This window comes from Crinia signifera, chromosome 3 (assembly GCF_055691185.1).
Source record: "Crinia signifera chromosome 3, ASM5569118v1, whole genome shotgun sequence".
Taxonomy (NCBI): Eukaryota; Metazoa; Chordata; class Amphibia; order Anura; family Myobatrachidae; genus Crinia; species Crinia signifera.
Window position 1 is genome coordinate 341,192,548 of NC_139219.1, and position 27,351 is coordinate 341,219,898.

The 27,351-nt window shown below is 48.0% G+C and overlaps 1 protein-coding gene across 1 annotated transcript in view; it reads left to right on the forward strand.

The window, feature by feature from the left end:
• PPM1G (protein phosphatase, Mg2+/Mn2+ dependent 1G) overlaps positions 1 to 19,733 on the forward strand; it is a 50,801-nt gene extending 31,068 nt beyond the window's left edge. The window contains exons 6-10 of the mRNA XM_083178987.1: positions 459 to 569; positions 1,993 to 2,227; positions 8,149 to 8,278; positions 10,324 to 10,411; positions 18,815 to 19,733. Of these exons, the coding sequence (XP_083035113.1) occupies positions 459 to 569; positions 1,993 to 2,227; positions 8,149 to 8,278; positions 10,324 to 10,411; positions 18,815 to 19,003 (753 nt within the window). The 3' untranslated portion in view covers positions 19,004 to 19,733. The remainder of the gene's footprint in view (positions 1 to 458; positions 570 to 1,992; positions 2,228 to 8,148; positions 8,279 to 10,323; positions 10,412 to 18,814) is intronic.
• Positions 19,734 to 27,351: the final 7,618 nt, after the last annotated feature.

Here is a 27,351-nt window from a genome sequence, read left to right on the forward strand (position 1 = left end):
ACCGTGTGGTATTATACGGGGGTATACAATGTGTAGTGGTCACATGTATGGGGGAGGGGGTGACACTAAGGCACCGTGTGGTATTATACGGGGGGAATACAATGTGTAGTGGCCACATGTATGGGGGGAGGGGGTGACACTAAGGCACCGTGTGGTATTATACAGGGGTATACAATGTGTAGTGGTCACATGTATGGGGGAGGGGGTGACACTAAGGCACCGTGTGGTATTATACAGGGGTGTACAATGCGTAGTGGCCACATGTATGGGGGAGGGGTGACACTAAGGAACCGTGTGGTATTATACAGGGGGGATACAATGTGTAGTGGTCACATGTATGGGGGGGGGGGGGGGGGGAGGGGGCGACACTAAGGCACCGTGTGGCATTATACAGACTACTGATAATCTGCATACTATTGATGTGTAACAGCTGATAGTCCTGTTGCCCCATCCCATAGGAGTGCAGCGAGGAGGACTACAGCAGTGAGGAAGAGGAGGACAGCGAGGATGTGGAGGATGCTGAGGAGGAAGAGGAAGAGATGATGCCCGGCATGGATGGGAAAGAGGAGGTGAGTGACTGTTCTGTACACGGAGTACGGAGATGCACTGACAGTGTTCTAAGCACTGTATGTAAGAATGTGTGATCTGGCCTTCAGGGATTTGTCATGTATGTCACACAGTACACGGCTGGGGGCTATTACCCGTCTGTGTCTCTGGGGATGAGGGTGATTGCTGGGGGCTATTACCCGTCTGTGTCTCTGGGGATCAGGGTAATTGCTGGGGGCTATTATCTGCCGGTGTCTCTGGGGATGAGGGTTATTGCTGGGGGCTATTACCTGCCGGTGTCTCTGGGGATGAGGGTGATTGCTGGGGGGCTATTACCTGCCGGTGTCTCTGGGGATGAGGGTGATTTCTGGGGGGCTATTATCTGCCGGTGTCTCTGGGGATGAGGGTGATTGCTGGGGGGCTATTACCTGCCGGTGTCTCTGGGGATGAGGGTGATTGCTGGGGGGCTATTACCTGCCGGTGTCTCTGGGGATGAGGGTGATTGCTGGGGGCTATTACCTGCCGGTGTCTCTGGGGATGAGGGTGATTGCTGGGGGCTATTACCTGCCGGTGTCTCTGGGGATGAGGGTGATTGCTGGGGGCTCCTACCTGCCGGTGTCCTGGGGATGAGGGTGATTGCTGGGGGCTATTACCTGCCGGTGTCCTGGGGATGAGGGTGATTGCTGGGGGCTATTACCTGCCGGTGTCTCTGGGGATGAGGGTGATTGCTGGGGGCTATTACCTGCCGGTGTCTCTGGGGATGAGGATGATTGCTGGGGGGCTATTATCTGCCAGTGTCCTGGGGATGAGGGTGATTGCTGGGGGGCTATTACCTGCCGCTGTCTCTGGGGATGAGGTTAATTGCTGGGGGCTATTACCTGCCGGTGTCTCTGGGGATGAGGGTGATTACTGGGGGCTATTACCTACCGGTGTCTCTGGGGATCAGGGTAATTGCTGGGGGCTATTACCTGCCGGTGTCTCTGGGGATGAGGGTTATTGCTGGGGGCTATTACCTGCCGGTGTCTCTGGGGATGAGGGTTATTGCTGGGGGGCTATTACCTGCCGGTGTCTCTGGGGATGAGGGTGATTGCTGGGGGGCTATTATCTGCCGGTGTCTCTGGGGATGAGGGTGATTGCTGGGGGGCTATTACCTGCCGGTGTCTCTGGGGATGAGGGTTATTGCTGGGGGCTATTACCTGTCGGTGTCTCTGGGGGGCTATTATGTGACTGTATAGGCTGGGTGTATTGTGGTGAGAGTCTGTTGGCCATGCGGGATGCCAGCTGAATTTGGGGCATACATTTACAATGCGGCTCTGACTGATCCCACCGGACTCGCACCTCATTACTCCCTGCCCCATGTTGCTGGTGGTAATTGGCGGATGCTATCATCGTCTGACGTGCGATGTTCCTTGTAGCTGTGTATAATAAGTGGCGCTTTCTCCATAGCCTGGCTCAGACAGCGGTACGACGGCCGTGGTCGCTCTGATCAGGGGGAAGCAGCTGATTGTGGCCAATGCTGGAGACTCGCGATGTGTGGTGTCAGAGCGGGGGAAAGCCGTGGACATGTCCTATGATCACAAACCAGAAGATGAGCTGGAGCTAGCGCGCATTAAGAACGCAGGAGGCAAAGTTACTATGGACGGGCGCGTTAATGGAGGACTCAACCTTTCCCGAGCTATAGGTAAGCTGGCAGGGACTTATCTGGGGGGTTGGGGAGGTACGTCTGTGTTATATGCGGTGTCTGCGGGACTGTACAGACTGGTTATCTGGGGGGGGTACTTCTGTGTTATATATGGTGTCTGCGGGACTGTACAGACTGGTTATATGGGGGTACTTCTGTGTTATATACGGTGTCTGCGGGACTGTACAGACTGGTTATCTGGGGGGGTACTTCTGTGTTATATACGGTGTCTGCGGGACTGTACAGACTGGTTATATGGGGGGGTACTTCTGTGTTATATACGGTGTCTGCGGGACTGTACAGACTGGTTGTCTGGGGGGGGGGGTACTTCTGTGTTATATATGGTTTCTGCGGGACTCTATACAGACTGGTTATCTGGGGGGGGGGTACTTCTGTGTTATATATGGTGTCTGCGGGACTGTACAGACTGGTTATATGGGGGGGTACTTCTGTGTTATATACGGTGTCTGCGGGACTGTACAGACTGGTTATATGGAGGGGGGTACTTCTGTGTTATATACGGTGTCTGCGGGACTGTACAGACTGGTTATCTGGGGGGGGTACTTCTGTGTTATATACGGTTTCTGTGGGACTGTACAGACTGGTTTTATGGGGGGGTACTTCTGTGTTATATATGGTGTCTGCGGGACTATACAGACTGGTTATATGGGGGGTACTTCTGTGTTATATATGGTGTCTGCGGGACTGTACAGACTGGTTATCTGGGGGGGTACTTCTGTGTTATATACGGTGTCTGCGGGACTGTACAGACTGGTTATATGGGGAGGTACTTCTGTGTTATATACAGTGTCTGCGGGACTTTACAGACTGGTTATATGGGGAGGTACTTCTGTGTTATATACGGTGTCTGCGGGACTGTACAGACTGGTTATATGGGGGAGGTACTTCTGTGTTATATATGGTGTCTGCGGGACTGTACAGACAGGTTATATGGGGGGGGTACTTCTGTGTTATATATGGTGTCTGCGGGATTGTACAGACTGGTTATATGGGGGGGGGTACTTCTGTGTTATATATGGTGTCTGCGGGACTGTACAGACTGGTTATCTGGGGGGTACTTCTGTGTTATATACGGTGTCTGCAGGACTGTACAGACTGGTTATCTGGGGGGGTACTTCTGTGTTATATGCGGTGTCTGCGGGACTGTACAGACTGGTTATATGGGGAGGTACTTCTGTGTTATATGTGGTGTCTGCGGGACTGTATACAGACTGGTTATCTGGGGGAGGTACTTCTGTGTTATATGCGGTGTCTGCGGGACTGTATACAGACTGGTTATCTGGGGGAGGTACTTCTGTGTTATATAGGGTGTCTGCGGGACTGTACAGACTGGTTATCTGGGGGAGGTACTTCTGTGTTATATACGGTGTATGCGGGACTATACAGACTGGTTATATGGGGGGGGGGTACTTCTGTGTTATATATGGTGTCTGCGGGACTGTACAGACTGGTTATCTGGGGGGTACTTCTGTGTTATATACGGTGTCTGCGGGACTGTACAGACTGGTTATCTGGGAGGTACTTCTGTGTTATATATGGTGTCTGCGGGACTGTACAGACTGGTTATATGGGGGGGTACTTCTGTGTTATATACGGTGTCTGCGGGACTGTACAGACTGGTTGTCTGGGGGGGGGGGTACTTCTGTGTTATATATGGTTTCTGCGGGACTCTATACAGACTGGTTATCTGGGGGGGGGGTACTTCTGTGTTATATATGGTGTCTGCGGGACTGTACAGACTGGTTATATGGGGGGGTACTTCTGTGTTATATACGGTGTCTGCGGGACTGTACAGACTGGTTATCGGGGGGGGGGGGGGACTTCTGTGATATATACGGTGTCTGCGGGACTGTATACAGACTGGTTATCTGGGGGGGGGGGTACTTCTGTGTTATATATGGTGTCTGCGGGACTGTACAGACTGGTTATATGGGGGAGGTACTTCTGTGTTATATATTGTGTCTGCGGGATTGTACAGACTGGTTATATGGGGGGGGGTACTTCTGTGTTATATACGGTGTCTGCGGGACTGTACAGACTGGTTATGTGGGGGGGTACTTCTGTGTTATATATGGTGTCTGCGGGACTGTACAGACTGGTTATATGGGGGGGGGGTACTTCTGTGTTATGTACGGTGTCTGCGGGATTGTACAGACTGGTTATCTGGGGGGTACTTCTGTGTTATATACGGTGTCTGCGGGACTGCACTGACTGGTTATGGGGGAGGTACTTCTGTGTTATATATGGTGTCTGCGGGACTGTACAGACTGGTTATATGGGGGGGGGTACTTCTGTGTTATATACGGTGTCTGCGGGACTGTACAGACTGGTTATCGGGGGGGGGGGGGACTTCTGTGATATATACGGTGTCTGCGGGACTGTATACAGACTGGTTATCTGGGGGGGGGGGGGTACTTCTGTGTTATATATGGTGTCTGCGGGACTGTATACAGACTGGTTATCTGGGGGGGTACTTCTGTTCTATATATGGTGTCTGCGGGACTGTACAGACTGGTTATCTGGGGGGGGGGTTACTTCTGTGTTATATATGGTGTCTGCGGGATTGTACAGACTGGTTATCTGGGGGGTACTTCTGTGTTATATATGGTGTCTGCGGCACTGTACAGACTGGTTATATGGGGGGGGGGGTACTTCTGTGTTATATACGGTGTCTGCAGGACTGTACAGACTGGTTATCTGGGGGAGGTACTTATGTGATATATACGGTGTGTGCAGGACTGTACAGACTGGTTATCGGGGGGAGGTACTTCTGTGTTATATACGGTGTCTGCGGGACTGTACAGACTGGTTATCTGGGGGGGTACTTCTGTGTTATATGCGGTGTCTGCAGGACTGTATACAGACTGGTTATCTGGGGGAGGTACTTCTGTGTTATATATGGTGTCTGTGGGACTGTACAGACTGGTTATCTGGGGGGTACTTCTGTGTTATATACGGTGTCTGCAGGACTGTACAGACTGGTTATCTGGGGAGGTACTTCTGTGTTATATGCGGTGTCTGCGGGACTGTATACAGACTGGTTATCTGGGGGAGGTACTTCTGTGTTATATGCGGTGTCTGCAGGACTGTATACAGACTGGGTATCTGGGGGAGGTACTTCTGTGTTATATGTGGTGTCTGCGGGACTGTATACAGACTGGTTATCTGGGGGAGGTACTTCTGTGTTATATGTGGTGTCTGCGGGACTGTACAGACTGGTTATCTGGGGGAGGTACTTCTGTGTTATATACGGTGTATGCGGGACTATACAGTTTGGTTATATGGGGGGGGGGGGGTACTTCTGTGTTATATATGGTGTCTGAGGGACTGTACAGACTGGTTATCTGGGGGGTACTTCTGTGTTATATGCGGTGTCTGCGGGACTGTACAGACTGGTTATATGGGGAGGTACTTCTGTGTTATATGCGGTGTCTGCGGGACTGTATACAGACTGGTTATCTGGGGGAGGTACTTCTGTGTTATATGCGGTGTCTGCAGGACTGTATACAGACTGGTTATCTGGGGGAGGTACTTCTGTGTTATATAGGGTGTCTGCGGGACTGTACAGACTGGTTATCTGGGGGAGGTACTTCTGTGTTATATACGGTGTATGCGGGACTATACAGACTGGTTATATGGGGGGGGTACTTCTGTGTTATATATGGTGTCTGAGGGACTGTACAGACTGGTTATCTGGGGGGTACTTCTGTGTTATATACGGTGTCTGCGGGACTGTACAGACTGGTTATCTGGGAGGTACTTCTGTGTTATATATGGTGTCTGCGGGACTGTACAGACTGGTTATATGGGGGGGATACTTCTGTGTTATATATGGTGTCTGCGGGACTGTACAGACTGGTTATATGGGGGAGGTACTTCTGTGTTATATATGGTGTCTGCGGGATTTTACAGACTGGTTATATGGGGGGGGGGGGGTACTTCTGTGTTATATACGGTGTCTGCGGGACTGTACAGACTGGTTATATGGGGGGGTACTTCTGTGTTATATACGGTGTCTGCGGGACTGTACAGACTGGTTATATGGGGGGGTACTTCTGTGTTATATATGGTGTCTGCGGGACTGTACAGACTGGTTATATGGGGGGGGGGTACTTCTGTGTTATATATGGTGTCTGCGGGATTGTACAGACTGGTTATCTGGGGGGTACTTCTGTGTTATATACGGTGTCTGCGGGACTGTACTGACTGGTTATATGGGGGAGGTACTTCTGTGTTATATATGGTGTCTGCGGGACTGTACAGACTGGTTATATGGGGGGGGGGTACTTCTGTGTTATATACGGTGTCTGCGGGACTGTACAGACTGGTTATCGGGGGGGGGGGGACTTCTGTGTTATATATGGTGTCTGCGGGACTGTATACAGACTGGTTATCTGGGGGGGGTACTTCTGTGTTATATATGGTGTCTGCGGGACTGTATACAGACTGGTTATCTGGGGGGGTACTTCTGTGCTATATATGGTGTCTGCGGGACTGTACAGACTGGTTATCTGGGGGGGGGGGTTACTTCTGTGCTATATACGGTGTCTGTGGGACTGTATACAGACTGGTTATCTTGGGGGAACTTCTGTGTTATATACGGTGTCTGCAGGACTGTACAGACTGGTTATCTGGGGGGGGTGGGTTTACTTCTGTGTTATATACGGTGCCTGCGGGACTGTATACAGACTGGTTATCTGACGGTGATCTATGATCCCAGTGCCCGGATAGGACTGGTCTCACTACACACTAGACCCAGGTTATTTAGTGTTCACTCAAGGATTTTTTTTTTTTTATGGCACATTTTAGATTAGAAACAACAAAAAATATATATAAAAAAATTGCACACTGCACTAGGATAATGCCCATTAAACATAGTCATACTCTGTCCATTACATATTCTGTCGTACTGACACATTATGGCACACACTGTAATGCCTCTTACACATTATACCACACACCATAATTGTGTTCCTTCTAGGAACTGTAGCGGGCAGGGTGCTGCTGCACGGTGGCAATTTCACTGTTGTGGGCAATCCCGGGCCTCTGATGTCATGAAAGGGGGTGGTGCCAGGACCTCTCTCCTGGGTTGCCGCTGCCAGGGAAGCGCCAGGCATCGCCATCTATGGTGGCGCTGAGCTTCCCCGTGCACACAGGCAGGGACGGGCTGCAGGCTATTTAAGCGGGGTGCCGGGACCGCTCTCCCGGGTATATACCCTCACAGCCCTGCAGTACCAGGACCGCTCTCTCCCAGGTATCTGCCCTCACAGCCCTGTGGTGCCAGGACCTCTCTCTCCTAGGAATCTGCCCTGCAGTACCAGGACCGCTCTCCCCCGGGTATATACCCTCACAGCTCTGTGGTGCCAGGACCACTCTCTCCCAGGTATCTGCCCTCACAGCCCTGTGGTGCCAGGACCTCTCTCCTGGGTATCTGCCCTGCGGTGCCAGGACCACGCTCTCCCAGGTATATACCCTCACAGCCCTGTGGTGCCAGGACCTCTCTCCTGGGTATCTGCCCTGCGGTGCCAGGACCACTCTCTCCCAGGTATATACCCTCACAGCCCTGTGGTGCCAGGACCACTCTCTCCCAGGTATCTGCCCTCACAGCCCTCTGGTGCCAGACTACATGTTGCATGGATCCTGCCTTACCCCCAGTCGCAGGTGCTGGAGTAGATACCAACCCATTCCCGAGACGCAGGGGTGTCACATTCTCACAGAGTCTCTATCTTGGGATGGGGACCCCGCCCACTCAGTCTGTCTCACTGGCCTATCGCCTGCAGGGGGCACTAAGATGGGTAAGCTGCGCTGTCGTATGTAGCTATTAAGGCGATTGCTGTTGGTCTATAACCAATAAGGAAATGTCACCGCTACAGTGTCTGCTCTCCTCTCATTGTCTCCAGGTGATCACTTCTATAAGAGGAACCGTAATCTGCCTGCAGAGGAACAGATGATCTCCGCGCTGCCTGATATCAAAGTCCTGACCCTGAACGAGGAGCACGATTTCATGGTCATCGCCTGTGATGGAATCTGGTGAGTGCCACCTGGTGTGCCGTGGGTCTGGTGAGGCGGTTCTGGCACTGTGCAGTGGTTATGGCGCTGTAGCTCTGGTGCGGTTCAGAAGTTATGGCGCTGTAGCTCTGGTGCGGTGGGTTTGGCACTGTAGCTCTGGCGCTGTAGCTCTGGTGTGGTGGGTTTGGCACTGTAGCTCTGGTGCTGTGCAGTGGTTATGGCGCTGTAGCTCTGGTGCGGTGGGTTTGGCACTGTAGCTCTGGCACTGTGCGGAGGTTATGGCGCTCTGTAGCTCTGGTGTGGTGGGTTTGGCACTGTAGCTCTGGTGCTGTGCGGAGGTTCTGGCGCTGTGCAGTGGTTATGGCGCTGTAGCTCTGGTGCTGTGCGGAGGTTCTGGCGCTGTGCAGTGGTTATGGCGCTGTAGCTCTGGTGCGGTGTGGCGCTTTGGTACTGGTCTTATGTATGGATCTCTTTCAGGAATGTAATGAGCAGTCAGGAGGTTCTGTCATGGTGAGGCAGTTCTGGCGCTGTAGCTCTGGTGCTGTTCAGAAGTTATGGCGCTGTAGCTCTGGTGCGGTGGGTTTGGCACTCTAGCTCTGGCGCTGTGCAGTGGTTATGGCGCTGTGCAGTGGTTATGGTGCTGTAGCTCTTGTGCGGTGCGGAGGTTCTGGCGCTGTGGTACTGGTGCGGTGGGTTTGGCACTGTAGCTCTGGCTCTGTGAGGAGGTTATGGCGCTGTAGCTCTGGTGCGGTGGGTTTGGCACTGTAGCTCTGGCGCTGTAGCTCTGGCACGGTGGGTTTGGCACTGTAGCTCTGGCGCTATGCGGAGGTTATGGCGCTGTAGCTCTGGTGCGGTGGGTTTGGCACTGTAGCTCTGGCGCTGTAGCTCTGGTGCGGTGGGTTTGGTACTGTAGCTCTGGTGCAGTGGGTTTGGCACTGTAGCTCTGGTGCTGTGCGGAGGTTATGGCGCTCTGTAGCTCTGGTGCGGTGGGTTTGGCACTGTAGCTCTGGCGCTGTGCGGAGGTTATGGCGCTCTGTAGCTCTGGTGCGGTGGGTTTGGCGCTGTGCGGAGGTTATGGCGCTCTGTAGCTCTGGTGCGGTGGGTTTGGCACTGTAGCTCTGGTGCTGTGCGGAGGTTCTGGCGCCGTGCGGTGGGTTTGGCACTGCTGAACCTGGACCCTCACTTTCTCATTCCGGGTGGGAAAGGAAAAGTCCGGTACAGTGGGAGGGTGGATGTCCTGCTTTTAATGGAATAAAAGTTTTTTGGGATGATCCATATGTTCCTGGCTTGTTGGATGACACAATAAAAGAAACCTTTGGATGAAAACAGGGCACTGCCCCCTGGTGAGTTTTATTATCTTTGTTATATGTGATGACAGCTTGAAAAGAAACCTTTACGTGAACATCTCCTAGCTTGACTAGGTGAGTCTGTCTGGGATTCAGTACCCGTGAAATGCTAGACACAGACCTACATTAATGAAAGAATCGGGTTGTCTTTTCTTTTTTCCACATGTTTGGAGAATACCTTTCTCCCCCCACTTACAGTAAAGGGGATCACGAAAATTTCCGGAGTTAGCGCTGAGGAGTTCCATATCTTGGTGCCTTTTGGTGTATTTCTTTGGGTTTGGTATCCCAATTTTTTGTGGTTACCCCCAGCAGCAACCTCTTTTGTGAGCGCAAGTAGCTACTGTCAATCTTTGTATAAAGTTATGTATGGATCTCTTTCAGGAATGTAATGAGCAGTCAGGAGGTTCTGTCATGGTGAGGCAGTTCTGGCGCTGTGCAGTGGTTATGGCTCTGTAGTTCTGGCGCTGTGCAGTGGTTATGGTGCTGTAGCTCTGGTGCGGTGCGAGGTTCTGGCGCTTTGGTACTGGTCTTATGTATGGATCTCTTTCAGGAATGTAATGAGCAGTCAGGAGGTTGTGTCATGGTGAGGCAGTTCTGGCGCTGTGCAGTGGTTATGGCTCTGTAGCTCTGGTGCTGTGCAGTGGTTATGGTGCTGTAGCTCTGGTGCGGTGCGGAGGTTCTGGCGCTTTGGTACTGGTCTTATGTATGGATCTCTTTCAGGAATGTAATGAGCAGTCAGGAGGTAGTGGACTTCATCCAAGAGAGGATAAAGCAGGAACCTGTCTCCCTGTCTTCTATAGTGGAGGAGGTGAGTTGCCCTGGGGGCATCTGCAAGCCCCCATCCCCCATGTACCCCCCTCATCCATATGTGTGGTCTCACTGCCTACCCCCTGCTCCCTATCTATATGTCTCCCCATCCCCCGTGTGCCCTGCCTCACTGCCTACCCCTCTCCTCCCTATCTGCCCCCCCAAATCCTGTGTGCACTCACTGCCTATCTGTGTGTCTACCCATTCCCGAACACAATAATAATAACAATAAACATACAATGCATTTAAAATCACAGTAAATGGTGCACCATTATACCTAACTCTGGGATTTGTTCTCATAAATCAATCAATTGAGTCCCAATGCAATTCCTGATAAGGACTACAAATGTCCAAATTGGAAGTTGTGGTTCTCAAATATAAACTGTAGGGCACATTGGTTTTTGTACCAGAAAGCGCTGATGGATTCTGTGGGTGCCCGTGCAAGTGGAGGGCAAGGACTTCTGTCGGGTGATTGGGTGACAGTGTCCGTCCTGCCTCCACTGTGTGCTGGTTGCACGGCACTGTACACAGTTAATGCGGTCAGTACTTGATAAGATTGCGCCGCAGCGCTAGCTCACCCCTGGATGCTGCTCGGCTGTGTTCGCAGGATCAGCCTTGGGGATTGTCCCGATAGCAGCCGCCTCCTTCGCTGCAGACTTCCAGGCTAGAAAGCTCACACGGCGCTCTGTCACTGCGTCCGTGAAGACAGTGTGTGTCTGCGATGGGTAAAAGAGGCAGGATCGGCTCTGATGGTATAGGTGAGTCGGCAGCAGGGGTGTCCTTCTTTGATGTCCTTTTGGGGAACGCGTTTCGCCGCACACAGGGCGGCTTTCTCAACCAGAATATGGAGACATCCTCCCTGACCTGCCTTAAATGCTGGTCTCATTAATTCACCCAGGTGTTCCTCGTTGATTAGACACCTATACAGCCCTGTAGGTCTCGCTTGTAGTTTCCCACTTTGTAATATATTCTCTGTGGGAATGTGAACTTTTCTCTTACGTTTAAGTAACCTTTTATAGTTTCACTTTTAATTTCATTTAAGCATTGCATGTTTGTAACAGAAAACTTAATAACTGCAGATATTCAATTTCCATAAGAGCGTATAAAACACATATATAACAATTGTATAAAAAAAGATGTATTACTATAGCGGATAGACTCATGCTGGCTAATTAGTGTGCACAATATAATTGACATATGAGTGGGTAGACAGGTATCGGGCATAACTATAGATAGTACGCTAGATGAGCATATATTATCATAATTACTAGACTCAACTGCAGCCCCTATATGGCGTTTACATAAGAGACATATATAACTGTTTCTGATTTTATTAATCATAACCTTTTTAGTGCGGTTATAACCACTGTCCTCACAGCAGTATGTTTTAATGTTAAAATATCATTAGATTCATTAAGGTGGAGATAAATGATAACCAAATCGGATAGCGAATAGCAAAAACCAAACAAACAATTACTAATACTAACAAACCATTGAAAAAAACAATATTACGAATAATTATAATGTTTTTATCTTATTTAATAGAGAGATTTTTTAGAGAAATTCTTTGATCAATCAGCAGTGGTCGATAAATATGCATATGTGAATTAAATAGATAATCAGAATTTATACATACACAATAAGGATGAATTATTGATTATGTAGCCATTTGAAAAATGCATGGAATATTAATGGTATTAATAATATTAAAAAAAATCTAAAAATTTTTTTTTTAATAAAATTATTAGTATAATAAATAAATAATCAATAATGAATAATAGATGATATCCATACATAGTATTGATATCGCTAATGGTACTACTATTTATCAATAGGGGATGTTTGAGAATAAATCGAACCTGTATGTACATATATACGGGGGACACAGAGCTTCTAATTCCCATATATGTTGAATTCAGTGGGATATTGTTTAGAATAGAGATGCAATGAGGTTTCCTATGAGAACAAGACACATGTGCAAACCCCATTGGGTCTGTTTAGCCAATTGTTCGCATAGGAATTTCCCCAGTTTGATGCATAGGGTTGGATATTGGGGTAGGAGAAAAAAAGAGAGAGGAGAAAGAGGAGGGGAATTCAATGCAAACCTGACTCAGAGTGCACTCTAAGGTGCAAGGTGAATAGCGAGGGGATTATTTTAAAGGTGTTATTCTTCCAGTTTTCTATCTCAAATGAATTCCAGATCTATATTATCGTTCAGGCCTTGGGGTTTAACCCCTTCACGACATATGACGTATATATACGTCATATGTCGGTTGCGGGGGAATCAAGCCAGCTCACGGAGTGAGCTGGCTTGAAAGAGAGCAGGTAATGGCTGTATATTACAGCCAGGTCCCTGCTCTCACGGCCACGAGCGGCGAGTTCGCCGATCGTGGCCGTTTAACCCTTTAAGCACCGCGGGCAAAGCGCCCGCAGTGCTTAAATAGCTGATCGGAGGGGGGGCGCCCCCCTCCGGCGCCGATCGGGGCCCCCCGCAGCGAGATCGGAGGGTGCAGATCGGTTGCCATGGTAGCCAGGGGTCTAATGTAGACCCCTGTGCTGGCCGTGTATGCATACCTATTACATCCTGCCTCAGGCAGGATGTAATAGGAAGTGCATAAAATCACTACGTTCAGCCATAGAGCTCTATGGCTGAACCTAGTACAGGCGATCGCGCCCCCTAGTGGTCAAGTACACTAGGGGGCCTTGTAGTAAAAAAAAAAAAAAGTTTAAAAATAAAAAAAAATAAAAAAATATTAAAAGTTCAAATCACCCCCCTTTCCCCATTTCCCAAATAAAAATAAATAAAAAATAAAAAAATAAACATATTTGGTATCGCCGCGTTCCTAAAAGTCCGATCTATTAAAATATAACATTAGTTATCCCGCACGGTTAAAGGCGTAAACGGAAAATAATCCCCAACGCCAAAACTACGTTTTTTGGTCGCATCGCCTACCCAAAAAAAAAATAGCTAAAAGAGATCAGAAAGTCGCCCATATCCCATAATGGTATTAATTAAAAAGTACACTTCAGCCCGCAAAAAATGAGCCCTCACCCAGGTCCGTAGGTGGAAAAATAAAAAAGTTATAAGCCGCAGAACATGGCGACGCGACGCAAATTCGAAAAACCGTAACATATTCTATTTTTTTTTTTAGTCGTAAAACGTAACGAAAACTATATAAGTTTGGTATTACCGGAATCGTAACGACCCATAGAATAAAGATAACCCATCATTTTAAACGAACTATGAACTCCAAAAAAACCGTAACCAGCGCAAAATTGTGGAATTGCGTTTTTTTTTCTTTTTACCCCACATTGAATTATTTCCTGATTCCCCAGAATATTATACGGTATAGTAAATGGTACCATTAAAAAGTACAACTTGTCCTGCAAAAAAAAAGCCCTCATGTGTCTATATAGCCGGAAAATTAAAAAAGTTACGCTTATTTGAACGCAAGGAGGAAAAAAAAAAAAAAAAATTACCTTAAAAGGCAATGTCGTGAAGGGGTTAAGGGACTGCAATTTAAGAATCCATGCTGCCTCCTGTCTACACAGAGTCCTAAAACGATCCCCACCACGATTAGTTACTTTGACCTGTTCAAGTCCAATCACCAGCATTCCTTTGGGGTTGCTGTTATGCATTTCAAAGTAGTGTCTGGGCACACTATGATTCATTTGCTTAGTAAGGATATTTCTCCTATGTTCTGTTACTCTGTTTTTCAGTTGGCGTGTGGTCCGTCCAACATAATACTTCTGGCACGGACATATTAAAAGATACACCACATAACATGTGGCACAGTTGATAAACGATTCTATTTCGAAAGATTTTCTTGAGACCGAGGCCTCAACTGTCCGTCTCTTATTGCTAACATGATCGCAAGTGAGGCATCTGGCATGATTGCATCTAAAGAAACCCACAACTTCTGGTCCCACTATGGTTCTTTGTGTGGATTTAGCTTTATCCTGTTCCCTAACCTTAAGCATACTTGGGGCTAGAATGTTTTTAAGACTCCGGGCCTTTTTAAAGATAATAGGGGGTTGTACTTCAAGATTGGTTTTCAATATGGGGTCAGTGCTGAGTAGTTTGTAATTCCTTTTAAGGATTGATGCAATTTTACCAGCTGCTACATTGTGTGTAGACACAAAAAAGGGGGTTTTGTTTTCAAAGCTAGTTGATAACTTTTTATTTTTGTTTTTATTCTTATTTTTATTTTTATCCTTTTTAAGCATTTCTTCTCTTTTGAGGTTTCCAGAATAGATAGAGGCTTCTTCTAAAACTTTTTGTGGATATCCTCGGTTTTTAAATTCACCCAGTAGAACTGTGGCTTGTTCTTTAAACTGAGTGTCTGAGGTGCAGTTCCTGCGGATTCTGTGCAGCTGACTCTTCGATGAGGCTTTTTATAAGACCCTTCTAAAAGACCCTACACCCATGTTCAAAAAGGAACTATTGGAGCTTTTACAGGGAGCATTAGAAGGAAATGCTATTAACAAAAATGAGTTTGATTTTCTGCACACACCCCATCCAGTCACTCCTATCTTTTATCACCTCCCCAAGATTCATAAAACACTGCATGATCCACCAGGGCGACCTATTATTTCGGGGATTGGGGGTTTAACATCTAATTTGTCACAGTTTGTAGATAGTTTCCTTCAGTCACACGCCTCTTCCCTGAAATCCCATATACGGGACACCACTGGATTTATCCAGTTGGTTGAAGGCCTCCAATGGGATCCTGGATATCATTTTGTGACCTGTGATGTCCAGGCACTTAATACCAATATCCCACACCAAAAAGATGTAGAGGTAGTTTCCAAATTTCTTGATACAGATGAGGACATTTCAGGGGAGAGGCGTAAATTTATATTAGATTCCATAAATTTTTTTCTCACTCACAATTATTTTCTGTTTGAGCACTGTCACTACTTACAGGTCCTCGGTACAGCGATGGGGACCAGGTTCGCCCCTAGTTTTGCAAATTTATACATGGGGGCTTTTGAGGAGGAATTTGTGTGGGAGGGGAACTATGCGGCGAACCTGGTCCTCTATGGTCGCTATATCGACGACCTGTTCTTTATTTGGCACGGCGATCCTTTATCTATTTCAGATTTTGTTTCTTACTTGAACACTAATGATTTTGGTTTATCCTTCACGTGCACACACCATCCAACACAAATTAATTTTCTTGATATTCTGGTGGAGGTGGTGGAGGGCAGAGTTACGGTTGCTAGTTACAAGAAACCTGTAGACGTGTGCAGCTTTATCCCTTATTCCAGCAATCATAAAAAAAGCTGGCTTAATAACGTGCCGAAGAGTCAGCTGCACAGAATCCGCAGGAACTGCACCTCAGACACTCAGTTTAAAGAACAAGCCACAGTTCTACTGGGTGAATTTAAAAACCGAGGATATCCACAAAAAGTTTTAGAAGAAGCCTCTATCTATTCTGGAAACCTCAAAAGAGAAGAAATGCTTAAAAAGGATAAAAATAAAAATAAGAATAAAAATAAAAAGTTATCAACTAGCTTTGAAAACAAAACCCCCTTTTTTGTGTCTACACACAATGTAGCAGCTGGTAAAATTGCATCAATCCTTAAAAGGAATTACAAACTACTCAGCACTGACCCCATATTGAAAACCAATCTTGAAGTACAACCCCCTATTATCTTTAAAAAGGCCCAGAGTCTTAAAAACATTCTAGCCCCAAGTATGCTTAAGGTTAGGGAACAGGATAAAGCTAAATCCACACAAAGAACCATAGTGGGACCAGAAGTTGTGGGTTTCTTTAGATGCAATCATGCCAGATGCCTTACTTGCGATCATGTTTGCAATAAGAGACGGACAGTTGAGGCCTCGGTCTCAAGAAAATCTTTCGAAATAGAATCGTTTATCAACTGTGCCACATGTTATGTGGTGTATCTTTTAATATGTCCGTGCCAGAAGTATTATGTTGGACGGACCACACGCCAACTGAAAAACAGAGTAACAGAACATAGGAGAAATATCCTTACTAAGCAAATGAATCATAGTGTGCCCAGACACTACTTTGAAATGCATAACAGCAACCCCAAAGGAATGCTGGTGATTGGACTTGAACAGGTCAAAGTAACTAATCGTGGTGGGGATCGTTTTAGGACTCTGTGTAGACAGGAGGCAGCATGGATTCTTAAATTGCAGTCCCTTAAACCCCAAGGCCTGAACGATAATATAGATCTGGAATTCATTTGAGATAGAAAACTGGAAGAATAACACCTTTAAAATAATCCCCTCGCTATTCACCTTGCACCTTAGAGTGCACTCTGAGTCAGGTTTGCATTGAATTCCCCTCCTCTTTCTCCTCTCTCTTTTTTTCTCCTACCCCAATATCCAACCCTATGCATCAAACTGGGGAAATTCCTATGCGAACAATTGGCTAAACAGACCCAATGGGGTTTGCACATGTGTCTTGTTCTCATAGGAAACCTCATTGCATCTCTATTCTAAACAATATCCCACTGAATTCAACATATATGGGAATTAGAAGCTCTGTGTCCCCCGTATATATGTACATACAGGTTCGATTTATTCTCAAACATCCCCTATTGATAAATAGTAGTACCATTAGCGATATCAATACTATGTATGGATATCATCTATTATTCATTATTGATTATTTATTTATTATACTAATAATTTTATTAAAAAAAAATTTTTTAGATTTTTTTTAATATTATTAATACCATTAATATTCCATGCATTTTTCAAATGGCTACATAATCAATAATTCATCCTTATTGTGTATGTATAAATTCTGATTATCTATTTAATTCACATATGCATATTTATCGACCACTGCTGATTGATCAAAGAATTTCTCTAAAAAATCTCTCTATTAAATAAGATAAAAACATTATAATTATTCGTAATATTGTTTTTTTCAATGGTTTGTTAGTATTAGTAATTGTTTGTTTGGTTTTTGCTATTCGCTATCCGATTTGGTTATCATTTATCTCCACCTTAATGAATCTAATGATATTTTAACATTAAAACATACTGCTGTGAGGACAGTGGTTATAACCGCACTAAAAAGGTTATGATTAATAAAATCAGAAACAGTTATATATGTCTCTTATGTAAACGCCATATAGGGGCTGCAGTTGAGTCTAGTAATTATGATAATATATGCTCATCTAGCGTACTATCTATAGTTATGCCCGATACCTGTCTACCCACTCATATGTCAATTATATTGTGCACACTAATTAGCCAGCATGAGTCTATCCGCTATAGTAATACATCTTTTTTTATACAATTGTTATATATGTGTTTTATACGCTCTTATGGAAATTGAATATCTGCAGTTATTAAGTTTTCTGTTACAAACATGCAATGCTTAAATGAAATTAAAAGTGAAACTATAAAAGGTTACTTAAACGTAAGAGAAAAGTTCACATTCCCACAGAGAATATATTACAAAGTGGGAAACTACAAGCGAGACCTACAGGGCTGTATAGGTGTCTAATCAACGAGGAACACCTGGGTGAATTAATGAGACCAGCATTTAAGGCAGGTCAGGGAGGATGTCTCCATATTCTGGTTGAGAAAGCCGCCCTGTGTGCGGCGAAACGCGTTCCCCAAAAGGACATCAAAGAAGGACACCCCTGCTGCCGACTCACCTATACCATCAGAGCCGATCCTGCCTCTTTTACCCATCGCAGACACACACTGTCTTCACGGACGCAGTGACAGAGCGCCGTGTGAGCTTTCTAGCCTGGAAGTCTGCAGCGAAGGAGGCGGCTGCTATCGGGACAATCCCCAAGGCTGATCCTGCGAACACAGCCGAGCAGCATCCAGGGGTGAGCTAGCGCTGCGGCGCAATCTTATCAAGTACTGACCGCATTAACTGTGTACAGTGCCGTGCAACCAGCACACAGTGGAGGCAGGACGGACACTGTCACCCAATCACCCGACAGAAGTCCTTGCCCTCCACTTGCACGGGCACCCACAGAATCCATCAGCGCTTTCTGGTACAAAAACCAATGTGCCCTACAGTTTATATTTGAGAACCACAACTGCCAATTTGGACATTTGTAGTCCTTATCAGGAATTGCATTGGGACTCAATTGATTGATTTATGAGAACAAATCCCAGAGTTAGGTATAATGGTGCACCATTTACTGTGATTTTAAATGCATTGTATGTTTATTGTTATTATTATTGTGTTTTGTTTTTAATAAATTTTCATATTTCTTGTTCACCCTTGAGCGCCCCGCAATTTTCTTCGCATACTTTGTTTCTTTTAGAGGTTGGCAATCCTCTTTTGTGGTGGCTGCAGGGGAACAAAATACAGCACCTGGTCCCTAGCGCCAAAGACATAAATACTTTTTTGTCTACCCATTCCCCACCTCACTTCCTCCCATTCTGTCCCCACAGCTTCTGGACCAGTGTTTGGCGCCGGATACCTCTGGCGATGGGACAGGATGTGACAACATGACCTGCATTATTGTTCGCTTCCAGCCCTTCTCACACAGCGCCTCTGAGGCCAGCAAGCGGAAACTGGATGATGCAGGAACTGCCAGTGACCACTGCAAAGATGTTAGCAAGAAAGCCAAGCGGGATTAGCTGGCGGTGGTGCCGCCAGCACTGAACTGTCACCTCCGCAGACTTTTACGAGTATTATATATTTTTTGTGTTCTTTTGGTTCAGAAAACCACTGTACAAAGTTGTTTGCTTTCTAGGCGAAGTCGGTGGGTGTTGCTCGGGTCAGGAGCGGTTGGGGTAGTTGGCGGGTGTTGCTCGGGTCAGGAGCGGTTGGGGTAGTTGGCGGGTGTTGCTTGGTTCAGAAGTGGTTGGGGTAGCTGACGGCATTGCTTGGTTCAGAAGCGGTTCGGGTAGCTGGCGGGTGTGGCTTGGGTCAGGAGCGGTTGATGTTGCTGGTGGGCATCGCTCAAGTCAGGAGCGGGTGGGGTAGCTGGCAAGTATCACTCATGTTAGGAGTGGTTGATGTTCCTGGCGCGTGTTGCTCGGGTCAGGAGTGGGTGGGGTAGTTGGCGGGCGTTGCTCGGGTCAGGAGCGGGTGGGTCTGGGTTGGGGAGCAGTGTTGAAGAAGATTTGTGTATAATTTTGTAATCATTCCATGAATCTAGTTAAATTTTTGGCCCCTGGAACTTGTGGACAAATTTTAACATGCCTTTTTATAAATCCATGTGTGGTCTGGCTGACTGCCTGCTGGTGGGGACGTGTCCGTGTGGGGGGGGCTGCCCACTTTACAATGAATGGCAGGATAGGCAGTGCTGAGGGTGGGAGCTGCCATGTATACATTCACTGACGATTAAACATAATTATATCTGGAGTGGTGTAAGTTGGACCAGGACTGGATTCTCCGCCTCACACTTGTGTTCTATGTTCTGGTAAGGGTTCCAAGTCAAAGCCGAAATAATTCTGGGTAGCTTGGTACCCACCTCAGAAGTCTGAAGCCAAAACCTCAGCCTCACCTTGGGGGCCACCTGCTTCAATTTGCAAATGTTTGGTGCTAATCTACCACAGGGTTCTAGATGTCATCACTTGAGGGTACACCATCACCTTCTACAATGGCCTCCTCATCAATTATTTTACACAAATGTAGGGGTCGTTGTTCCAGTGCTTTCAGCACAGCAGGGCAGGGGTTACTATTCCACCCTTTCCTGGCGTTGAAGCCCAACAGAACACATTGCCCTATTGTTAACCTCAGGGCCCTCAACACATTTATTTATGTGCCTATGGGGCCTGTAAGATCCATAATCCTGGCCTTGGAACCTGGAATCGTTATGGTTTCTCTGGACATACAGGATGCATGTGCGGTCGCTGCCACCAGGATATAATCCAAGGCAATCTAATGCTCTTGCCTGCACACATAATTATTAATATACTGGGAATAACTTCAGAGAATTGGGTTGGAGAACAATAGAAACCAGGACCATGAATATATTAATTTGAGAACATTTCAAAGCTTAGGTCACAAAAAGAAAGTTACAAGATATGATTGGTCAAAGTCTCAAGTAAAGATTGTTTCCATAAAAAACAAGGAAATAAAACCCACCCATCCAATTTCCGGATAATTTCATAACCGGGATTTGGGGATCTGACCCACTGCAAGATAATGAACAATACACACTAGAACGATTTTTTGTCCGATTTCCGACCGATCATCCGATATATCGGCTGATTTTTATTGATGGTCGGTTATTGTTGATTATCGGTAAAAATCGGCCAATATATCGGACGATTGGTCAGAAATCAGACAATCGGACAAAAAAATCGTTCTCGTGTGTGGGGGCCTTTAACACTGTATAGGGGTCTAGTTGTCCCTTGTTTGTAGACACACGGTATACTCTGACCCTTATCTCACATGCTATGGTCATTGTTTTCCTTTGACTCTGGGCCAGGCCAGTACAAAGCTTCCATTCCCTGGGAAGACCTTTACAATAAGTCAATGCCAGAAGATCATATACTTCATACAAGTTTTCCTGCTGCAAAGGGTTTATAATGGGGCCTAACACATGTATACATAACTGCACATAGGGCATTTGCAGAGATTTATCAGTACAATATTTACCGTTATGCCCATTCTGGTGTCAGATCGGAGTTCAATCACGAGAGCAATCAATCTCAAAAAGTGTATTTCTCCTTCGGGAGACATCAGGGGCCACAGCGTTACAGTGGGTAGTAAGGAGATGGGAGAGCACCAGCACCCTAGAGGTTAAACTTGAACTGCCTCCCAGGCAGCCGGGCCCCTCCCCTCCTCTAACCCGCCGCCAGGCCCATCCCCTCCTCTACCCCGCCTCCAGGCCAGGAAGCTCAGTTTTTTTTTGGTGCTGGCAGTAGTCAACATGCACCACAGCGAGGGGCTGCCTTATGCAGCCTTACTTGTTCATTTTTCTCCTTCGGGAGACATCAGGGGCCACAGCGTTACAGTGGGTAGTAAGGAGATGGGAGAGCACCAGCACCCTAGAGGTTAAACTTGAACTGCCTCCCAGGCAGCCGGGCTCCTCCCCTCCTCTACCCCGCCTCCAGGCCAGGAAGCTCAGTTTTTTTGGGTGCTGGCAGGAGCCAGATGCACCTAATAGAGGGGCTGCTATTTAGCAGCCTAACTTGATTTTTATATTTTATTTTTACACTGACTTCTGTCAGTGACAGAGCAGCAGCACTGGGGGTCTGCACAGACCCCTGTGCTGCTGGCTCCATCACCCGGGTCCGGAGCTGCATTGCCACTCGTGGGTGGGGTCCTGCGGAGGCCCCCGGGCACGGGGGAGCCACAGCCGCCACCGGACGCCGGGGACCTGACAAAAGGTAACGCGCTCCCCACTGGGAGCGCGCGCGATTGCGCTTGCTGGGCATTGCGGATGCAGCAGTTCGGCGGGGGGGACCGCCGACTGCGCTGACAAGCGGGCGGCTGGTCCGCCACCCGCTCCCGCTGGACCACCAGGGAAAAAGGTTTGTGGGCAGCGGCGCCAGGTATGCGGGGCCGCCCGGTAGCGCCGGACCCCTGCCATTTTTACCGGCGTCGCGTGTGGACACCTCCCTGGGGGCCATTTGTCAGCAGGGGGAGAAGGCTCCCCCCACATCAGCCTCTCCACCCGGGGACAGTAGGCAGGGAACTGTGTTTATCACACAGAGAGTTCCCGCCACTGAGATCCCTTCCTGCCTGCCTGCGACATGTGAGGAGGGACACGGAGGAGCTCATAGCCACCCGGAGTTCCACTCCTTCACTGCCGGGTCATTTGGGCATGTCCCCCCTGTACCCCTCCTTCGGGACACGGTACAGTACTGTGCTCTGAGAGGAGCCTTGTGCCATTAATTGCATTGCCCTTGTATGCTGCATTGTTTGTTAACAGTTTAGCTGCCTGTCAGTTTCATCTGTGTTACACTGTACTATATGGCCATGTATTGCTGGTTATGTCATGCTGAATTAACATGTGTGGAGGGACACAGAGAGCTAAGTCTGGGGTTCCACTCCTTCACTGCCTGGGCTCCCCTGTAATAATCTCCTCCAGGAGTCAGGTTACAGAGCAGACAGAGTTCAATCTCTGGTCACAGCAGAGCCAAGTGCAACATTGTATCCTGTGAATTAACACCATCACTGCCTGTCGGAAGCATAAAGAACAGAGCGGATGGTGTAATGGTTAGCATTGCTGCATCACAGTGCAGAGGTCATGGGTTCGGTTCCCAACATGACCCAGACTGTGCAGTTATCTGCCTGTCAGATACAAGCTGGCTGTCAGATGCAGACTGCGTAAAATGTCTGTGCCATATAGACTGCCAGTATATCCACTGCACCTGTATATATAACTGCACTGTATGTCTATATCACTGCTTTGTATGTCTATTACAAGCTGGCTCAGATGCATACTGCGTTGTCTGTACCGTATAGACTGCCGGTCTATATCACTGCAGCTGTCTATTGTATGTATATCACTGCACTGTCTATATCACTGCATTGTATGTATATCACAGGCTGGCTGTGCACTGTGTAACACTATCACTGCCTGTCAGAAAGGCTGCCTGAGGCGCAGCGAGCTCGCCCCACACAGGCAGAAAACCGCAATGATTGCTATATGTGCCTAGTAGCTTACTGCGTACTGTAGGGGCAGCACGGATGGTGTGATGGTTGGCATTGCTTCTTCACAGCGCTATGGTCATTTCCCAAATATGACTCTAGCTGTGCGGAGTTTGTGTGTATTCTGGGTTTATTCCGTAAATCAGTGAACTTGACTAAGGTCATTAGTTTAGAGATTTCTAACTGGAAGTTTAGCTTGCCATCGGCAGTTTCCCTTCCTTTTACCCCGTTCCACAGGAGGACATAGTCCCCTGGGAGACTGTCCCTAAAGTGGACGCACTCCTGCCCCAGGCATCTGTTTGGGTGGCTAAGGCCTTAGTTGCGTGAGCAACTTCTCTCACAGCGGACGCTGCATAAGGGGTGGCAGAGAAAACCCTGCTGCCTCTATTGAGCATCACGTGACACTTTACCTGGGGGTGGCGGCTCTGGAAATTACACCACTCACCTCCAGAGGGTCACCTTCAGCCATAGCTGCACACACAGACCGGTGTCTGCGCTTTTGGAAGGCCCAAACTCAAAGTCCCTTTAAGGGTTCCTTCTTATTTGGGCCAGAGCCAGATATGAGGGCCGGTTTAGATTCTATTCGGCAGAGGATATACCTTCTGGGGGATTGCCATCTGGCTCTACAGTCCAGGATCAGACATCTCTTCTCCCCCTGGTGGGTGTCTGTGCATGCCTGCAGGGGGGCCCTGGGGTTGGTGGTATCGGCCTTCGCATTGGCCAAAAAGGCCCAGTTCCATTCCCGCCCTGTACAGGGGAAGATACTCTCCAGGGGGTTGGGACCCTATCACAATATCTGGGCCCAGAAGTTCGCCTGGTCTCCAGCAGGCCCCCCCCCCTTTTCCTGGTGGCGCCGGGATGGGACCTCACTACTGGATCCACTAGTAGACATTCATAGCCACGCATGCTAGCCCTCCGTGTTTGGAGGGTGGTCACTTTCCAGAGGTCGTTCCATGGTATCTGAACCACTCTGGTGGCCCAGCTCTTCATCATCGTCCTCAAACTGAAGACAATCTTCCGGGCAGTCTGCCTGGCGGAACCCTAACTTAGGGGTTGCCCGATGCAGGTCCAGTTGGACATTGCTACAAGGGTGGCTTAGGTTAACCACCAGGGTGGCACTCGTCAGCCCACTATGGCGGAAGCATCCTAAATCTTTCAGAGATGATCCCTGCTCTTTCAGCAATCCTTATCTCGGTAGTCATGAATTGGGTGGCGGTCTTCCTTGGCCGTCAGACCCTGGATGCCGACGATTTGACCCTCCATCGGGAGGTGTTTCAGATGATGGAACAATGGTGGGGCCCAACCGAGGTGACCTTGATGGCCTCTCGCCATACCCTCAAACCACCACTGTGCGGGTTTAGAGGGGGGCTTGCCTGGTAGATGCCCTGGCGCTCCATGGCCGTACACACTGATGGCGCCTTTCCGCCGCTTTTCCTCCTTTTGCGAATGTATCGCAAACTGAAGCCGGAGGGCGGCACGTTGAGTCTGGTTGCTCCACCTTGGCCCAGACGAATCGGGTGTTCGGATCTGCAGTCCTTGTCAGTAGCCCCTCCTATTCGCTTACCCCTGGGCACAGGCCGGCTCTCTCAGGGTCCGCCTCTCTCTCTCTACTTTGAGGATGCTGGCTTTGACGGGATGGCTGTTGAGACCTCCCGGGTAAAAGGCCCAGTGGGTTTCACTCAAGAGTGATCTCCACTATGCACAGGGCGAGGGGGTGTACCATCGCATATGGAGGACTTACTTTTCCTGGTGCGAATGCTACGATTCAGATTCCGGGACTTACTGCCTGGCTAGGGTTCTGCCCTTCTTGCAGAAGGGTCTGGAGGCTGGGTTGCATTTCTCATCTTTAAAGGTTCAGATTTCGGCCTTGTACAGAGTGTCGACGGATGTCTGCACATTCCTGCAGGGTGTCTTCCATATCCAGCCTCCCTTTGTTACCCCGGTTGCCCCAGGGGATCTCTATCTAATCCTGTCGGCTTCAGGGCCCACCTGTTGTGCCCTTGCGGTCGGTGGACCTGTGTTGACTCACCTGGAAGATCATTTTCTTGTGGCGATAGATTTGGCCAGGGGAGTCTCTGACACGTCAGCTCTGTCCCGTAAGTCCTTTATTCTAGGTCTTTCGTTCTAACCTGGCGGTTCTTCCTACCGTTACTTTTTCACCTACATTAGGTGGTGTCCAGCTTTCAGGTCAACCAGGACATTATGGTTCCGGCATTTGGACAGTCTTGTTACTACGGCTTGGTCCTCCTTGGACGTTGTCCGGCCGGGGCGCATCTATGTGCACCGTTCTAGGCTGTTGCGCTAGTCAGACTCTCTCTCTTTGTACTATAGGGGTCGGATGAGAGGGTGGCCTGCCTCTACGCAAACTACTGCCCGCTGGAGTCGCTCTGGCAGGCATATTTGGACACCTCCCTCCCGGTTCCGGCGGGGATTCAGGCACATTCCGTTAGGTCTGTGGCGGTGTCCTGGGCTGTAAGAGGCAGTGCTAAAGTTGAGCAAATTTGCAGGGCGGCAACTTGGTCGTCCGCCATTACTGTCTTGCGTTTTTGACACATTTGCCTCCCAGGACTCAGCCTTCGGCCAGAGTGTGTTGGCTGCGGCACAGGCGCGTCCCCACCCATAGGTGGCTGCTTTAGGACGTCCCACTGTAAACCTGTGGCCCCTGATGTCTCTCGAAGGAGAAAATGAGATTTATGTCTTACCTGGTAAATCTCTTTCTTCGAGGACATCAGGGGCCACAGGGATCCCTCCCTGCCGCGCCTGCTTTACTTCCGTTACGGTTAAGTTATGATTATGTTATATTATCCCTCGGTTGAGGGTACTAACATGTTCAGAATGTGTTTCTAGAAATGTAAGGACCTAGTTGCTCCAATATAATTATCTTTGTTAAAATCTAAATAAAATGTGATCATATTGTGATCACTGTTCCCCAATGTCTCCCTTATGTTTATGTTAAGTTTTTTATCCCCTTTAATATTACCTGTGATTTCTACCCAGACTGATTCTACCAACTCCATTGTGCTCTCGTTTATGTCTTCCCTTATGTATGGTTTTAAGGATGGTTTAACATATAAACATACCTCCCTCCCCTTCTACCTAATCTGTTTTTTCTAAACAGACTATAACCTTCTATGTTAGCCTCCCACTCGTGATTCATCCCACCATGTTTCAGTAATACCTATGAGATCAAAATCTTCCTCCAAAACTAGGGTCTATAGTTCCCCCATTTTACCAGTTAAACTCCTAGCATTCAGATAAAGGCATTTCAGATCTCGTCTTTCCTTTGCCCGCGTCATGTTACCTGTTACAGCTGCAGAAGGTTCCTGAGACGATAAATCCGTATCATGGACAATATTTGTACTTGGCTGTGTCTCTCATACACTTTTCGTATACCTTGTTCCCTTTTGTCTCCCTTCCCCTTGCTTCCTCGTCTTTGCCCTCTATTCTACACTAATTTATTGGTTTAAGGTTTCTTACTATACCCTCCTCCCACCCTCCTAGTTTAAAATCTCCTCAAGCCTTCCCACCATTCTACCCCTGAGCACCCCTGCCCCCTCCTCGCTCAGGTGCAACCGTTGCGGCAAAAGAGATGGCGTCTGACCAAGAAGTCGGCCCAGTTTTCTAGGAACTCAAATCCCTCCCTCCTGCACCAGTCTTTGAGCCACACATTATCCTCCCTAATCTCCCTCTGTCTCCCTGGGATAGCTCGTGGCAAAGGCAATATGTCTGAGATTATTACCTTAGATGTCCTTGCCTTAAGTTTATTGCCTAGATCCCTAAAAATTTTTTGAGGACATCCCATCTACCGCTGACTGTCATTGGTGCCAACATGCACCAAGACCGCTGGGTCTTCCCCAGCCCCTCCCTGCCAGAGGGGGTATTCCTCTGGTTGCTAGAGGAACCCTTCCCTGCCAGCACCCCCAGCTCTTCACTCTCAACCATAGTTTCTGCATCCATTTGGGCATATTTACTAGGGTTTGGTAGTTCAGAACTTGCCTGTCTCTTTCTTCGTCTTCTATTCCTCCTAGATCCTCGAACTGTTACCCAGCTACCAATGTTCTCTTCCTCGCTTGACTCAACTGTTGGCCCCCTGTTCCTCTAATGCAGCGACGGTAAGCTGCAATCTCAGCACAAGGTTAGATATCCCCCTCAGTGTTGCAATGTGATGCTCTAGATCCTTGACCTTGGCTTCCAGAGTAATCACCTGATTGCATCTGGTATAGACATATTCACCTTTGAATCCAATGGCCAACGGCGAATACATCTTACAAGTTGCTCAATAATGAAGATTCTCAACCTTGTTCCCACTCATTATTACCTAGTTGGAGAAACTACTATTAAATCCCACCACTCAGTATAACATACCAGTACAATA